This window comes from Cavia porcellus, unplaced genomic scaffold, assembly GCF_034190915.1.
Source record: "Cavia porcellus strain 051 isolate PalLab524CR breed Dunkin Hartley unplaced genomic scaffold, mCavPor4.1 scaffold_9, whole genome shotgun sequence".
Classification (NCBI taxonomy): Eukaryota; Metazoa; Chordata; class Mammalia; order Rodentia; family Caviidae; genus Cavia; species Cavia porcellus.
In genome coordinates, this window is record NW_026947492.1 from 61,495,141 (window position 1) to 61,512,961 (window position 17,821).

Genomic DNA, 17,821 nt, shown 5'->3' on the forward strand with positions numbered 1-17,821 from the left:
TAATTTTTAAGAGATGGGTCTCCCTCTATTGTCTATGCAGGCTGCAAATTCAAGCAGCCTTCCTGCCTCTGACTCCCAACTAGTCAAGAACAGAGACACACATCACCCGACCTTCTACTTTCAACTTATGATTGTCTTTGCATTTGAAAGTACAGTATGTCTTGGGGCTTGCTTGTTTATTCATTCTGATAGTTGGTCTTAATCTGTGCTTTCATTCTATAAACAATTATTAATGTCTGGATTTAAGCATGACATTTTAGTGTTCGGTTTTTGTTTCCTCTGTTGTGGTTTTTTTTTTTTTTTGTCTTTTTCATTTTTATCGGTACCAGGTATCGAACTCACGACCGCCTGCTTGCAAGGCAGGTGCTTATCCCCAGCCCCAGTTTCCTGTTTCTAAATGCATGCCTTTGGACAATTTACTTTGTAAATCTGTGTAGGTAAGATAAGAGTAGCGATGCTTAGCTCTGCGGGCATTGTGGAAACTTAGGAGACAAATAAAACAGGGCAGGCTCTGAGTAGTGCACGGAAATGCTGCTGGCTCTGCCCAGCAAACTCAAAACTTGCACATGTTTGGTCCACATTCATGGGAAAGAATCTGGATGGCCTGGGATATCCTACATATTAAATAAACATTGAAAAAGCCCTAAGACTGTGCCCTGGACAGTGGCCTCAGAGTAGGCCCAATACCAGAGCCAGGCTCAGAGATGTCCCTCAGTAGCATGCTGAGGTTGCAAAGCATGGACTGTGTCTGATCTACTGCTGGGTCCTCTGAGCACACAGTGTGTGACCTTTGACAGCAGATGCCTGCAGACTGGCTTCTCAAGGGGCTCTTACACCTTGCTTTTGCCTATGTCATCGCTGCTTCCCAGGCTGCCATATGCTCACAAGCCTGGCCTGAGGGATTCTCTGTAACCCGGTCCCTCCTACACTCCACCCCCTACCACACCTCCTCACCATGCACCCTGCCATGACAGACTGATTCTGGAACTACAGGGCACACGCAGTGTATAAAGGCCTTTGCTCATGCTGATTCTTCCATCAGCTCTTTCTACGTACAAAGCCCTTCTGTTCTCAGATGGCCAAAGCCCTAGTAATCCTTCAAGGCTTAAACTGAATTTCTACTTCCTGACCCTAAAGCTTTCCCAATTCAGTTGGATGCAGTTGTGCATCACAGCATTTTCTCTTCTTTGACTTAAATTTCTCTCACTGAAGAATCAGAAGGCCTTAGACAGGCTATTTCTTTTCCCTGCTCTCTCTATAAGAGCACACTGATTCAACTCTAGGATAAAAACTCACTGAGAAAGGTTCCAGTGCCACAGGCCTCTCAGAAAGCAGGCAGATCTGCCTTGTATCATCTATCAGCTTAGACAACAGAGACCCTGACAGTCTCTCCTCTTGACCCTCAGGATGCCTGGCTTCAATCTGCCACCTAATAAGCAAGGAAAGCAAAGTCCAGAAAAGTTAAGTGACTTGCGCCAAAGTGCTCAGACAACGTTCTGTCACAGTCCAGCCTGACCTCAGAATGCATCTCATATCAGAGAAGGCTCTAGTGGATGCTGGGTCACAGAACAGTCTCAGGAAAGCTGGGTGTCCTGGGGAACAAAGCAAGCCAGAGCCAGTTCTAGAGCCAACCACGTCTTTATTAATCTCTGCAGCTCAGCCAATAGAACCACTGTCAGCTGGGGAATTTTAACGGACTACACCAAGTCCTGGGCAACTATGTTAGCACTTCTACTGGTGACTGGGACAGGACTGGGGAAGAGCCTGGAAGGAGACCAAATGAAGAGCCTGCAGGCAGGCACAAGGCAGGGGAGTGCTTCCCAGGCTGGTACAAAGTTGGGTCAAGTCCCAGAGGAAAACACTGCCATCTCCCCCAGAATTAAGGAAGTGACAAAGCTGAAGTGAAAGACAGCAGTGAACAGCTCCAGGGATAGAAAGGCATTTCCTGATGGAGGCAACTTCCTAAGGCTGGAGCCCACCTGCCCCCCCCCCCAAGTCCCGTGGTTAAATTCAGTTGTTGCATAGTGGGGAGGGGCCTAGGAAACTGCTAGTAGAAAGGACAGAACTAACCTCGGAGTGTTGGGTAAGGGTACCGTCAGTACTAAAATACTCATTTATGGGTACAGTCATGAAACTTCTGTGAAAAGCTCACACCTCCCCTTTAACGGCAAGCTCCTCAGCCTGCAGTTCACCAGGATTTGCCCCCAGCCCAGCCCAGCCCAGCCCAAATGACCTCTCCTTTAACTCTTCGGACTATAGCAGCGGCCCTCCCAGCCTACCTGCCTTGCTCCCTTCCCCTCCACAGCCTAGTCAAAGCATAGATAACTGCAGCTTAGTCAAGTGTGTGTTTGCTCCTGTTTCCCTCGCCAGGCCTGGCGCTCCACCAGGAAAGCGCAGGGAGCCCTGTTCACGTTGTCACCCCAGCGCCTGGGGAATCTGAAGCCACATGCAGTTGTTTGCAACTTCCTGGTGTGTTTGTAAGAAATATATGCATATGTGTCTGTAAGAGATTTCTGGGAGGTCCGGATGTGGGGATTTCTAGCCATGTTCCTGCCTGAGATGACAGCTTCTTTGTGAATTGGGAGAAGGGAGTAGGAAAGAAAGTTCAAGCCCGGAAGTGGGTAATGGAGAGGAGAGGGTCAAATAGGAGTGGTGTGGATGGTGGGATCCAAGGGGTAAAGGGGGCTAGTGCTAAGAGCAGGGCCCACAGAGCTAAGAGCAGGGTCCAGGTCCCAGGGGTCAGAACCAGCAGGGCGACCACATGAGCGAGCCCAGCGCGGCGCCTGTGGCGGCCCCAGCCAGCATGCCCATGGCCAGCGGGGCGCCCGAGCTGTAGCAGGGGTCCTCCCGCACTATCACGTGCGTCACGCCGGGACCTGCGGAGAGCCAGAGAGCCCCAGACTTCAGAGGAGGGAACTGCCTCATCTTTCTTTCCTTAGCATGACTCCAGCCCAACCTCCTGCTTCCAAGTGGGGAAAACAGCCCTTGACGTGGTAAGGGCTCCACTCCCACGGCTTCCAGGTCTGGTGTCTGGCACAAACTTGCCAGTGGGGCTAGGGCAGAGTAGCAGGGCAACTCCAGGATCTCTGAGCACGGCGGATGCGCTTTCACAGCTCAGACCTTGGCGCGGGGAGTGGCCATCCCTGCATTAACCACGAGGGGTCACTATCGGCTCAGGAACTGTGGAGAGGCTGCGGGCCGAGTGGGGGCTGGCCTGGAGAGGCATCTCAGATCTGGAGTATAGAGGCGGATTAGCAATCACCGGATTGGGAGAGGTTTGCAGAAGTCCCTGCTCTGGGAAATCCTAGATCAGCCACAGGGTTAGGCCTTGTCTCGAGTGATGGGCCTTGGGCAGGGCCTGGTGCTGGATCTAGGGAGGCCTCAGACTGGCTACACTGGGGCTTACCTGCATAGGGTGGCCCGTAGTAGCTGCGGACGTATGTGGCTTCGTGTGCATTGGGGGGCACCACCTCGTAATAGTCCTGGTATGGGCTGTAGACACGCACCTGGAGAATCCAACCAGATCAGCTGCCCAGAAACTCCCTGGCCTGGGTTTGGCCTCCCCCAATCCCCTCCTACCCGCCTCAACCCCAGAGAGCCTCCTCTCAGAGAAAGGACCTTCCTCTCATGAGATCCAAGGTCCTTGCTTTCTAAAATTTCTGCTTTTTCATCCAGTTCCCAAGTCATGCCCTTTCTGCTGCCCTGATCTACCTCAAAAATTTCTCCATGGCTCCCAATTTCCCTTCATGGGTAGTCAAGTTTTTGCCAGCAACTATACAATGATCTGACTTGGAGAAAGCCAATTGCTTATTCTCCTAGATGAAGGGAGGGGAATATGGCCAAGCCCCAGTAAGGAAATAAGGGGTTTAGGAGGACAGAAAGGAAAAAAGGATGGGGAATGGAAAGTAACTCCAGTAACTATTATCGAGCATCTACTGTGTACCAGGTCTGCAGGGAGGTATCCATCCATGTTACCGCCAGGCATTATTCTCTCTGCAGTACCAGAGCTGGGACTCAGGCTCAGAAAATATTCAGTGCTTTCTCTGGAATTTACTCCTTGCTTGCTTTGCTCCCCAACTCATCTGGTCTCAGAAAGAATTCTTCCTTTCTGAATGTATTTATTTATTTATTTAGACAGTCTCCCTATGTAGTTCAGGCTGGCCTTAAACTTGCAGTGATCCTCCTGCCTCAGCCTCCCAAGTGCTAGGATTACAGGCATAAAGCACCATACCTGGACTTCCTGAATTCTTAATGGACTATGTTTGTGCCTTATTTCTTGTCTTATGTCCCTTCCTACCTGTACCCTAATGTAAACTACCTCTGGGCAATAACTCATTAATTTGTGTCATCAGCAGAGCTAGTGCACAGCAGAAACCAAAAAATATATTCTATTTTAAACAGAAACCCTCATTTTGCTTGTCTTTTGTCTTTTTGAGACAGGGTCTTGCTATGCTGTTCAGGCTGGCCTGAGCTCACTCTGTAGCCCAAACTGGTCTCAAACTCTGCAACGAACTTCCCAAGTGCTGGGATTACAGGGATGCACCACCACACCTGGTTGAAACACTCATTTTCTTTTCTTTTTTATTTTTTTGTCTTTTTCCTTTTTATCGGTACCGGAGATCGAACTCACGACTGCCTGCTTGCAAGGCAGGCGCTTATGCCGCTGAGCTAAACCTCCAGCCCTGAAACACTCATGTTAAATCCTTCATTTTATTCATGGGGCAGCAGATCTACAGAAGTGGCAAGCTCCCCTTCTTTTCTGGACCTTTACTTTTTTGGGGGGTAGCAGGGATAGAACTCATGACCTCGTGTTTGCCAGGGCAGGCGCTTACACCCCTAAACTAAACCCTTGGCCCTGGATCTTTATTCTTAACCTCCTTTCATCCTATATCTGTCTCTCACTGGGCTTTCTACCTGAGTGGTTCAACTCCCTTTAAAAGTCTAGGCTGTCCCAAATGCCACTAACTCAAAGGGATTACATCTCTCGATCTCCCCAGCTGGTCCTCTTTCTGTAAATGCTTTTCTCTAAATGCTACCACTATGCATTCAAACCAAGAAATTAGGCTGGCGATATATATATATATATATCACTCTTCCAAGGAATGTATGGGAGGGAAAAAGCCAGACCATAAAAGGCTGAAGAATGGCTGAGGTAAAGGACATCAGTGTGCCATGGCATTTCTCTTGAGTAATCTGGCTATAAAGGGGAAGTTCTCCAAGCCCACAGCATGATCATCTCCAAGCCATTTTCCTCTGATAGAGACTCCTTCTTACCTTTCCTTATTAATTATCTAATTGGTCTTTCAGAATCAACTCGGGTATTGCTCTCATTAAGCCTCAGGCTCTATGGTCACCTATCTGGACACTCACAGTCCTTGGACCATCCCCACTCACAACACTGATCAATGATGTGTTTTCGTTTCCCTATGAATGTTTCTCCCAGCATGCTCAGAGACCCCTAAGTCCAATCAGAACCAACTGGAATATGCCAGGGGCCTAATAAACATTTATTGAATTTGGCGACAGAGACTCAACCACAGGGCTAAACTGGAACCAAAGTTGCCCAACTTTGAATTAAATAAGATTCAAATTAGAGAGAACAACAGTCTCCAGGCAATGCAGGAAACCGAGACAAGTAATGGCATTGGTCCTTGGTCTCAAGTAACTCTACTGCTGCCTCCCAATGGTGATACAGTGAGGCTGGTCAGTGTGGTTAAAGTCTGGGCTCTAAACACAGAAGGAGCTGGAAACTGAAGCACTGTGATCCAGTGATGCTTTGGAATTTAAGTCCAAAGCTCTACCTGCCCAGTAGCTGCAGGGAGCCAGCGGTCTGATGAGGCCCCTGGAAAGGGTGGAAAATACCACCTCATTTCCCCTGAGACACTTGTTTCTACCTTCCAAGTCTGGGAGGCCCAGAAGTAAACTCGGGCAGATCACCTGGCAACTAGCAGGGTCACCCCAGAGACCTCAGAGACAGAACCTGTGGATTCGATCTCTGATTCTCTCTCTCTCTTCAATTCTTTGCCTCTTTTGTTGTTGGGCCAGTGTTGGTCAATCAGGAGGTCATAAGGAAATAACTTACTTTAAACAAACTACTGTGTATTAGGTTTACAGTTTCTTAAGCCTTGCATTTTGACATCAGCACTTTAAATGAACTTATATTCTAGGTCAAGGCATGGGGAAACCTCAGAATGAAGACCAACTCCTAGGCCTGTCTCTGGTGAACTGATAGCTTCCTCCCTTGCAAAGTTGTTTTTCCCACACTACTCTCTCCCAAGATAATGTGAGACTCTAACCAAACCATCTCTCTCTAACTAGGTGGCCAAGTGGTTCCATGTTAGACTCAGCACAGATATCCCAGGCCCTACCCTGGTTCTATGAAATTTGCGGGTCAAGAAGTAGGAAGTCCCTAAGTAGTTCTAACAGCACCACTGAGCAAGACAGAGTTCACAGGTGACTCTAAGACCACAAGTATCCTATTGAGTCCCCATGCCAGGCATTATGCTCAGCACTGGGGACAGAGAAAGGATTCAGGCCCAAGTCCTGTTTAAATGAGAAAAATTCAGGTTAGAGAGAAAAAGAACTAGACTAAATTACAATTAGTGATAGTGATGCTACACAGAGGTTCTTCCTCCCTTCCTCCTATCTTTCCCTTCCTCCTTCAGTGAAAATTGTCCGAGACTTATTTGTACCACATTCCAGTGTGCTAGGGGGAGGAGGACAGAATGGACTGTCCCTGTCACTGAGCAATGACTTTACTCCTACTGTGTATCCACCCCATGCCGGGCTCCACAGTGGCGGAGCTAATTAAGACCTGGTCTTTGCTTTGGAGGAAGTTCCAGGTCTCAGGGGAAGCCAGACAGATAGGAATAAACCAGGTCAAATAAAGCCAGCACTGAGCAATAGTGACATCTGCTGTGGGACGGAGCACAGTGCCTGCAGGTCTGGGAAGTCCTCACTCTGGAGGCGGGAGCCTCTGAGATGGCCTTCAAGGAGGAGCATCAGTCCGTCAGGTGGGGGAGGCAGCAGAGAACAGCGTGTGCAGTGCCTGGAAGAGGGGAGGGGAGTGGCCAGGCAGAGGGGACAGCAGAGTGGCTTCGGCACATGCAGGAGGGGATGCGGCAGGTGAGATTAGCCAGATTCCACAGGCCTCGAAAGCCACACTGTGCTTGGTGTCCCGTGAGTGACAGAGAGCCATGGGATATTTGTGAGCAGAGAAAGGATGTGGCTGGGATGTTCTGGATGCTCATCCTGGTGGCCAGAATGGAGGCAGGGAGGGATGAGCCAGCACTTACCCAGATCCGCCTCTCAACTTTACAGGGGCTCCACGAGTGGGTCACACACCTGACCTTGGGGCAATACCGGCGGCTCCTGGGTGGGACGGTGGCTCCAGCTGGGGCCTGCTCAACCGCAGAAACCCAAGGGGGAGGGGGGGTAGGGAGGGCGGTGTCAGAGGCCCTTTACACCCAGAGGGACTCCGAGCTCTTTCCAGGCCCTACCAGTGCATCTCGGCTCCTGGGCAGGGGCTGGGGTTGGGGGTGGGCATCTTCTTCAGTGCATGGCAAGGTGGGGAGGCTCAGGGAGGGGTGGTGACTGCCAGGCTACTCAGTGGAGTCTGCCAGCAGCCTGTTTCCAACCCACTCTGGCCTGTTTCATGCAGCTGGTTTCCCAGTCTGCAGGAAGAACAGGTAGGCTTGATCTGCCCTCCCATCTTCCTGGCCCCTTCCATCACTAACACCCCAGCTTGCCCCTGACTGTGTCCCCAGGTTCCATGTTCCTTGGTGCAGCCAGGGTCAGGGACGACTTCCGAGGCTTCTACCCAGAATGGAGCATAAAGCTATAGCTCCAAGGGGGACAAAGCACAGTTCAGTCCTACATAGACACAGGGACAGATGTGAACACAGAGACACAGAAAGACACACAGGCACAAGCATGCCTGCTCTGATAAGCCCTGGGCGTCCCAAGGAATGCGCAGGTGTGTGGGACACAGGAAGGCAGGGGGGAAAGTAGCGGTCCACAGAGCAGCAGGAGGGTGGACAAGCAGAAAAGGGACAAGACAGCTGCATAGAGTCACAGATACAGAACGTCAGCTCTCACCTCCTTCCTTCCACCTTTCTTCAGGGAACCCATCAGCCCTACTCAAGGATGGTCAGGAGTTTAATGCTCCATTAGCCCAACTTGGGTATCTTCCCCCTGATGACCACTGGTCCACCTCCTCACCGCCAGATTCCTCCAACCCACTCTCCACCCAGAAGCCCAGAGCAGCCCTCCTACTGGCTCTCACAAGCTTTAGGAAAAGCCTAGTTCTTCCAGCTGGGTTCTGAGACCCTGGGTCCAATGACCTGAGAGGTCATTCCTCCAGTGTTATTCCCTCCATGCTAACCCTTCCAGCTGGGCCAGATGCGGGGTCTCAGACACATCCTGTGACCACACACGCACACATCACTTCTCTGCCTCTGCTCACACAGCTCCTTTTGCAGATGATGATCTCCTTGCAAACCTCACTGGCCGAGCCTCAATTTCAGGCTTTTCCTCTGGCTTAGCACTCTTAGACTTTGGACAAGTCCCTTCTCAGAGCCTCAGCTTCTTAGCTGTAAAAGAGGCCTGGTGATACCACCACTCTCGGGTTGCCAGAGGATGAAATGATGTAACCAGGTGCTTGGCACAGTCAACGCCTGGCCCTCAGTAGGTGGATGCCCAAGGGGGTTTCTAAGTATGTCCCAGTCTCCTCTGCCACTTCCCAGGAGACTGTCTCTCTAGATGAGAGGAGGCGCCACTGTGCCACAAACAAAAGGAGAAGGCACAGGTTCTAGAATCTGGCAGGTTGAGGCTGAAGCCATGCTAGGCCTCCTTGGCAGCATTTCGAACCCACAGCTCCAGCAGTCCTCAGCCTTTTCTACCAGCAAGGCCTTATCCCGGGCCTCTGGCCTGTGCCAGAGACACTGTCCCAGCCTCCGAAATGCTCCCAGGATTTCCACCTTTCCTTTACAATCCATTTCCTACCTACTGGCCTGTCTTTTTACAATACAAACCTTCTCTAATCTGACCACAACATATCTTTGCTTAAACTTTCAAGGCCTTCTTGGTGCTGTCAGAAGAAACCAACATCTTTAACACAAGCTCCCCAAGGTCTAACTCAGGCAACATTGACCTTCACTCCCTGAGCTCCAGCCACCCCATATTCTTTATGCTCCTCAACCTGCCAACACCTTAACCCCTCTCAGGGCCTTTACACATGCTGCTCACTTTGCCTGCAAAGCTGTTTCCTTCTCCACATCCCAACACCTTTTACCCAAAGTCTGTTTGTGCTTCAAGTCTCAGCTTAAGCCTCATCTGAACTTCCACATGGATCAGGACACCCAGGGGGTCACCCACTGCATGTATCCATTAGAGCTGTTAGCACAGCGGAGATGGAATCACTAATTAGTTTTTTTTTTTTTTGTCTTTTTCATTTTTATTGGTACCAGGGATTGAACTCACGACCACCTGCTTGCAAGGCAGGTGCTTATGCCGCTGAGCTAAATCCCCAGCCCCTACTAATTAGTTGTTTCATATCTAGCTCCTCACTGAGTCCAGGGGGTTGGGCAAGGGCCCATATCCCTTTGGTTTACTTGTGATCCCTGGACCTTGGTACAGAGCCTGGCACATAGGAACTTAGCAAATATGGGTTGTGTGTGTGAATGAATCTCAGCCTAATTATCTTCAGAGAGAGAACAATCTCCCAGGATGGTTCTAGAATTATATCTTTGCCATGTCTAGCACATAATAGTTACTCGATAAAAGTTCCTTCTCCCTAGCTCCCACATCACCCCTTTCAAGTCTTCCGGGGAAGCTTCTCTGCACTCCTCCCTGGAGTGCCAGCTGGCTATCCTCTCCCCTTTATAGACACGGGACTTGGGTGTCTGAGTTTGTACAAGCCTCTGCCTACTAGCTTAAGAGCTCCTGGAAGGTAGAGACAGAGTCTGAGTCATCCATGATTCCATGGCACATGGAGCTGGGAGGAGGGGAAGAATGGGGCTCACCGGGGTGGCATTTGCCTCCAGCAACGCCGTCTTCCATGCTCTGCAAAACAAGAAGGGAAAGTGGCTCTTACATTCTAGGTTTTCCTCCCCAAGCCAGGCTTTAGTCCCAGTCTCTCTGGAAGGGGAAGATCCTCCTGACTGACTCAGGTAAATAAGCAAGCCCTCCCTGCCCCTGTCCCACGGATGCACCCCGTGTTAGGCTAATTCACTCAATTGTCTTTTCTTCTCCCCTTTATACACTTCAGTTTCCCCATCTACACGGTGCACAGTTGGACTTAGGGGTCTCTGAGGGGCTTCCCACTGTAACATGCCTGGGCAGGTTCTCTAGCAGCAGCCCACCTCCCCATCCAAAACCCACAAGCACAGTGCCCCAAAACTCCGACCCTAGAGCCCCAGAAATGCCCAGTGGACAACAGACAGTTGGGCCTTTGTTGGTTGCCATGGCAGCTGGCTGGGGCAGACAAGGCGGCTCTGTGTTGTTTCTCTAGAGCTCAGCTTCCTCTGTTCCCACACACCCATCTCTTTCACTGTCCTCTAGCACAGAGGCCAAAGACCTCAGTCAGAGAGTAGGAAGAGAAGGAATGGGGGGCGGGGGGAGATGGTACCTGCCCCAGACTCCAAGTTTGGATTTATCCTGATATGGGGCACAGGCAGCTGCCTCTGTATGCAGGTTTGGGTCTGCCTCTCAGATCCAAGTCCTGCTACCAGGGCATTTGCTTAGAGGGAGGGGAGGGAGGGCCCTTTGAGGACACAATTGGCTGCACCTCCATAGCACCCAGTGAGGCTGCCACATACCTCAATCTGACCAGTCCTGTTCCCTGATCACCACTAACCTCTTTTGACACCACACACTTGCAGGCCTGTGCATTCTGCCTTCCCATTGAGCTCCCTGTGCACCACACCAATCACTAGGAGCCATTCAAGTCTGCCCCAACCAGCCTCCAGGACACAACCTTGCTGACTGGTCTTTCTCCCTGTTCCTACCACCAGGGTTCTGGAAGGCCCAGTGAGGAGGGGGCATCTGGTTGTGCTCCCCGAGAGCCTCTCCATCCTTTCCCTGGAGCCACTCACATGGCATCATCCCGGGTCTCCGCGCACAGGTGCAGTTTGGCGCCTTCCCTCAGGTTCACGGTCAGCAGCCCATCACGGCTCCGGCCCTCTGGGGGCTGCACGTCTGGAAGCAGACACACATATGGAGGTTTCCAAGGGCCGCAGGTCCTGCTAGTCATCAGGAACTCAAGCAGGAACTGACTTTTCTGGATCCTATTTCCTGGTTGTTGCTAACTTTTTCTGATTCCACACACCTTCTTGGGTTCTGCTCTACTCTTCCCTCTTAACTTGTTTACATTACTGGCTTCTGAGGCACACCTATCTCTCAGTTATCCTGGTATAACTGTGGCTGAGCCTTGCTTGAAGAATCTGGACATGTGCTGTGTGACTCTGGGACAGTCACTTCTTTTCGACTCTATTTCATGTTCATCCAATTCCTAATGCCAGTTCATCTGACTTAAACCTCTGCAACAATAAAGGGGAGAAACTCAATAAAGGACAGGTTTCTTAATTCAGATCTAACTAAAGAGTTCACAAAGACCTGGGAACAGTGTCTGTGAATCTTCTAGAAAGCTTCAAGAGCTTTCCATTTGCTGCTATTTTCAGACACGGTGGGAGAGTCCTGCCTGTCATCCCTGTGCCACAGAAGGGCTTCTGCTCACCGTGACACTCTTGGCCAACCTTTATGTCACGGACATTGAAGTGGATGAGCACACGGTCTTCCTCGTCCTGTGCTGTCTCGTCATGGTAGTAGCCCAGAGTTCCATCCAGCCACAGGGCAAACCAGTTCCGCTTCCAGCGGCGAAGGATGGAGCCTGCAGGAAAGTCCAGACCATAAGGCGGGCTGATCCCAGAACCTGGGCTCCCAGAGTCCTCAGCCCTGGCGCCCAGTGTTTAACTTCTTCCTTGTCTATGTACTTCCTGAACTGAGGGCAGGACTTCTGTCTTTCTCCCTTCTTCCCACTACCCTGATATGTATAGAAGCTCAATAAATGTGTTAAATAGTGAGTGAATGATCAAATATTGCTTGGTAGTTCCTAAGGCCCAGCCCAAAATCTCTTCAAGGGAAAAGACTTCTCTCCATCTCTGAGCTTCCATCTCATCTCATATCTCTGGCTCGTGTGACAGTCATTTCTGTTATTTTGCCATCTCCACTAGGTTAGGGTCTTAACTCCCCACATAGATCCGGAAACCTAGTAGGACCCTTGTTCAGTGTTTGCTGAACTTAATGGACATGGGGCATGGGAGCTCTGGGATCCAGAGATCCCAGGAGAGCTATTGTTCAGATTATGACTCTGGAAACCTCAGACCATTATAGTTTCAGGCTTTTTATTTATTTTGGTCTTTTTGAGATAGAGTCTAGCTATGTAGCTTAGGCTGGCCTTGAGCTTACTCTGTAGCCCACGTTGGTTTTGGACTCACAACCGATCCTCCTGCCTCAGCCTCCCAAATGCTGGGATTACAGGCCTGTGCCACTACCGCCGGCTAGCTTCAGACATTTTGCAACTAGAATCCTAACAGGAAAAGAGAAAGGAATAAGAGGGCTTTACAGATTCCCAAGCAGAAGGTTTTTTTTTTTTTTTTTTTTTTGTCTTTTTCCTTTTTATCAGTATCGGGGATCAAACTCATGACTGCCTGCTTGCAAGGCAGGCGCTTATGCTGCTGAGCTGAATCCCCAGCCCCTAGGATTTTTTATTTTGTTCTGGGACCTTTTTCTGTGTCTAGCCTATGCAGAGGGCCAGTATAGAGCACAGGAGTGAGGAGACCCACAGGTAATGATGGTTGTATTACAGGTCATTGTGGGAACTTAAGAGTTAAAAGGGACCCTCTGACCCAGCTTGGTGCTACAGGGGTAGGATTGGGGTTACAGGAAAGGCTGGAAAAGACTCATCCAAGAAGGGATCTTGCACTTGGTCTTGAAGAGGTAAGCAGAGGCTTGCCAAGCACTTGGGAAGGAGAAAGGACATTGGGCAGAGGGAAAAGCAGAGACAAAGGAGAAGCTAGAGGGTTCTGATTTCTTGGGGAGGTTCTGATTTCTTGAGGACACTGTTACTGGGCTAACACACCACTTCCCCACACCCCTGCCCCAGAATAAGGTACAGGACAGACAAAGGCATAATTCAGGGTCACTCACTCTGTCTCCACAGCCAGCCGCCCCTCACTAGGGCCATTTCTTCAAAAGGACTTTCCAGGGTGGAATCAGATGGGACCTGCAGAGGAGCCAGGACACACAGGTCTCATTGGCAGCTCCAGAGCAACTCCCCAGAGAGAAGCCCCCAGCCCATCCTCCCTGGGGAGGCACCAGGAAAGCTTAAGGCAGTGTTAGTAAACAACAAGGCCAGGCAGCCTCCATCTCCTCCCTGTCCTCAGCTCCAGACAGAGAATGGGAGCTCTGTCCTCTGTCCTGTGGGGTCAGCAGGGCAGCCGCCCTCTGGGATACAGTGGGGGTTGGGATCAGAACCCTGGATTCCAGTGTCAGCTCCAGAACTGCGCCAAATCCCTTCTCCTTGCATCTCCCACCTGGCCTCAGATGCTGTGAAACTGGAAGTGTGGTGGGCAGGTGGAAGGGTGTCTATAAAGCAGGCAGCGGCTGGCCTGAGCAACTCTTAAAACTCACAGTGTTAGAAAATGGGATTTTGAAATGACAGCACAGAATATCAGAACCATCACAATGCATGAAGGACCATCATGTCTAAGAAAAGCCTCGTTTACACTTGGACCTCATGGGAGCCATTTACAAAATGAATAAAGTAATAATTTAGCAACAATTATGACTGAATACTACATGTTGGGTACTCTGTTCTGCTTTCACTTATTGGCTTATTTAAGCCTCCTAACAATCTTTGCTATTAGTCCAGTTTTAGAGACAAGGAAACTAGGTCCTGGAGAGGTCTGGTCTCTTGCTCACACCCACTTGCTCAGTAAGCTCGGGAGCCAAGACCCACACCCAGCAGTCCTGGCTTCTCGCCACTGTACTGTAGGTGCTAGGTGCTAGGAAAACTTGTGCTAACTGTAATGTGTGACTGGGAGGCAAGGCCTGCTGGTCCTAACGATCCCCCGATGATTGCGGTGTGCAGTAAAGCGCGGGGGCCACTGCACAAACTACTAACTCACTTTGTCCCCACTGTAACCCCGTTAAGTGGGGATCTGTGCACCTATGCACAAATTGGACACATTGAGAGAAAGCAGATGACTCGCCTACGTATGTGATGGAACGTGGACTGGAATCCAAGTCCCCTTTGTTTCTGTGGGCGACTTATTTTTGAACAAGTGCCTCCTCCCCTCCCCCACCTGCTCGCACCCGTTGCTGCGTAACCAGAGCTGACACACCTGAAAGACCTGGCCTTGTCTCAGTTTCTCCTGCCGCTCCCCTTTCCTCTTCAAACTTTGGCACAGATCAGACAAGAGGGCCAGGTCCAAACTCCCTCTCCAACCCCCACCCCGCCCCGTGATGCACCCACCTGTCTACACCTGTTGCGGTTGGTGCTGCCAAAACTGCCTGATACCCGATGCAGCTGTCACCTAACCCCTCTGCGCCTGCGCTTTCTGCACCCAGTACGTCTGGGGCATTTCATTCCCCAGGCTACTGCCTGGGCCTAACTGCCCCAGGGCCCCACCCTCCCGCCCCACCCCAGGAGGGGCGTGGTTTGAGGAGGAGCTACGGAGGGTGAGGCATGATGGGAATTGTAGTCGGCTTCCTAAGGTTGGCCAGAGTCCCTCTCTGGGGTGACAGTCTTGTGCTGACCCTGAGCTACACCTGCCATTTTTTTCCTTCTTTTCTCTTTATACTCCCTATCCTCGCCTTCAGACGGTGGTCTCATTATATTGCGTAGGTTAGCATCCAGCTATATTCCTGCGCCCTCCATCTGAGTAGCTAAGTGTACAGGTTTGCGCGACCACACTATTTTTCTATTAAGACATTTGTTTGCTACGATGAAATACTTTTGTTGCAGTGCTGGAGGTCAAACCCAGGGGCTCATACATACTAGGCAAGAATTCTACCACTGTGCTACACTCCCAGGCTCTATCATAAAATACTTTTTCTTTAAAAAATAAAGAAAAATAAAAAGAATAAAAATACTTTTTCTTAGGAATATGCGGCTCAGATCCTAGCCGCCAAGGAAACTAACTAGTAAAAAAAAGGGGGTGGGGGACCTGGGGATTTAGCTCAGCAGCATAAGCACCTGCCTTGCAAGCAGGCAGTCCTGAGTCCCCGGTACCAATAAAAAAGAAAAAGACCAAAAAAGAAGAAGAAGAAGAAGAAGAAGAAGAAGAAGAAGAAGAAGAAGAAGAAGAAGAAGAAGAGGAAGAAGAAGAAGAAGAAGAAGGAGAAGAAAAGGAGGAACAATGAACAATGGTTGCGCCCAAAAGCGAGGTAGCTGGGCACCCAAACTGTTCCCAAGGACAAGCCATGAAGCAGTTTCACAAGAGTACGGTGGTACATACCTGTGATCCAGCACTCTAGCGGGCTAAGGCAGGAGGATCTCAAGTTTGAGCCCAATCTGGGCAGAACTTAGTGACTTAATGAGTCCCTGTCTTAAAATGGAAAATAAAATGGGGCTGGGTCCACAGGGCAAGGTGCCACTGCAGTTACTACAGTTCCTGGTACACAGGAGGGGGGTCTCCCAGGACGAGTAACAGCCTCCTAGGATACCTAAGGGCTCCATATGAGCGCTGCTCAGAAAGTTGATGGGTCTCCGGTGTGTTTAGAAATAGAATGCAGGCTTGGGAAGCACATAAGGACAGGCATGTTCTAAAACCACAGCATTTTCAAGAATATAACCACAAGACTGCAAGTTCAGGCCAGCCTAGACAACTTAGTAACTTAAGACACTATCTTAGAGTTTAAAAAAGAAAAAATTTAAATTAAAATCCCAGCACTTGGGAAGTAGAGGCAAGAGGATTGACGTGAGTTCAAGACCAGCCCGGGCTACATAATGAGTTCAAGTCCAGCTTGAATTACTTAGTGAAACTCTGTCTCAAAAACACAAAGCCATTTTTTAAAAAGAGCCTGGGGATGTAGCTCTGTGTGCAGGCCCTGGGTTCAGTGCCTAGCGCAGGCTAGGGGGAACATTGGAGGTAGTTCAACTGGGGAAGGAAGAAAGTTTCTGTATCTGTCACTTGAGTCTCTCCTCCAGGGTCATTTCTTTGAATAGCTGAATCCCAAACCCCCACTTAGACATGGGAGCAGACACAGGAGATCATTCAAAGATCAGGAGCTGCCAGAGCCTAAACTGGTCCCACCCCTGTTTCAGCAGGGCCCCCCGCCCTGCGGCCCTCCCAGGCCCGGGACCTCTTCCTTACCGGGGTTGCGGGGCTCATGGCTTCTGGGCCGTCAGAGCAGCACTTCCGAGAAGGCTCCTGCAGAAAGGTATTTTCCTGAGCGACTTAGCTATAAGGGGATCAGAAGGGTGCTACCCAGTGGGGGCCCGAGGGGGAGGCAAACAGGGGGCGCACAGATCCTAGGGAAAGTCATCCTCTTTCTCTGCCCCCGCCTCCCGGACTGATCTGCTCTGACCCTCAGCTCCAGGTCAAGACATCCGCGATCCCGAGGTGGTCTTGGCCCAGCACCTCCGAGTACCCAGGCCAAAGGCGGGCTCAGGGTGGGGGAGAGTGGGTGCCCCAGAGGGGAGGCACGGGTCCTCTGCCTTCAGTCGAAGGCGGGGCTAAGTCTTTATTCTTGGCCTGGAGAGAGCACATTCATGCCCCGGGCCTGGCTGCACAACCTGGCTCCTTAAGCTCCCCTCTCTCACTCCTGGGCCTCTAATCTTGACCTCGAGCCACCCCGGTGCTTCAGCCCTCCGTGCAGTGCGTGCCCTGCTGGGAGATTCGCCATGGCCGATCCTATTAGCGCTGAGCTCACCCCCTCTTAGCCGCCCGGGGAACCAGATCTCCCCAACCGCGCTGTTTTTCATCCCTGTGCCTTTAACGCACTATCTGTTCCCTGGCGCTTTCCACCCCTACCTTTGCCTGGCTAAAATTTCTTTTCCCTCTGCTAGGATGGGAGGAGGCAGGTGGGAAGGGAAGGAAAGGTGAAAGAGAGAGAAACGCTGGCCTGGATCTCGCCGTCTCCTGGCCACTCCAGCGGGCCCCTGCTCCCCTCTCCAGTGGACAATCGGGAGTTCTTCATAGAAGGAGCAGAGTGAGGAGAGGTACAGTCATCTCATACATTTCATTCTCCTAATTCAGCAACCAGATGACAAGGAAAGATGCTCCAACAGCCCTGTAGAGTTCAGGGAAAAGGCTCTCTCGGCACTCCTGAAGAGAAGATCCTAGGACAAACAGAAGGGGTAAAGACTAAGCAAACTAAACCACAGACACATATACTGAATCTAAATATACCACACTTGGCGTGTGTCCCCCAAATGTTGACCAGTGACCCTCTTAGAGGCGCTTATAAAACTTTGCAGCTGTTGTGACCCTTGTCACAACATTTTGCATCTGATTCCCAGAAGTCACAGGTTTCTGAAGCCATGATGATCACTGTTGGCTTGTTTTGATTTCTTTCTTTCTTTTCCTTCCTTCTTTCCTTCCTTCTTTCTTTCTTGAGATAAGGTCTTGATGTGTAGTTCAGGCTGGCCTTGAACTCACTATGTAGCCTAGGCCAGCCACCAACTCATTCAGATCCTTCTGCCTCAGCCTACCAAGTGCTAGGAGTACCAGGCATATGCCACCACACCTGGCTGTTGGTTTGTTTTGACTCTCATTGCCGAAAAAATAGAGAAAATGTGGGTTGGTTAGTGAGAGAT

The 17,821-nt window shown here is 50.5% G+C and overlaps 1 protein-coding gene across 5 annotated transcripts; it reads right to left on the reverse strand.

Annotated features, from left to right (window-relative positions):
- Window positions 1-1,619: 1,619 nt before the first annotated feature.
- On the reverse strand, window positions 1,620-16,669 carry Plekhb1 (pleckstrin homology domain containing B1). Of its 5 annotated transcripts, XM_063256513.1 has the most exons (9): window positions 16,591-16,669; window positions 16,377-16,433; window positions 13,207-13,282; window positions 11,735-11,887; window positions 11,094-11,196; window positions 10,023-10,062; window positions 7,296-7,400; window positions 3,407-3,506; window positions 1,620-2,876 (listed from the first exon to the last, which is right to left on the reverse strand). In XM_063256513.1, exons 2-9 carry the CDS (start codon window positions 16,392-16,394, stop codon window positions 2,740-2,742), a joined length of 732 nt encoding a protein of 243 aa, XP_063112583.1. In that variant the 5' UTR covers window positions 16,395-16,433; window positions 16,591-16,669; the 3' UTR covers window positions 1,620-2,739. The 5 variants fall into 5 exon arrangements, with proteins under 5 accessions (XP_063112583.1, XP_063112584.1, XP_013000775.1 ...); XM_063256514.1 differs by lacking the exons at window positions 16,377-16,433; window positions 16,591-16,669 and adding an exon at window positions 14,534-14,699; XM_013145321.3 differs by lacking the exons at window positions 16,377-16,433; window positions 16,591-16,669 and adding an exon at window positions 14,403-14,505.
- Between the last annotated feature and the right edge of the window lie 1,152 nt (window positions 16,670-17,821).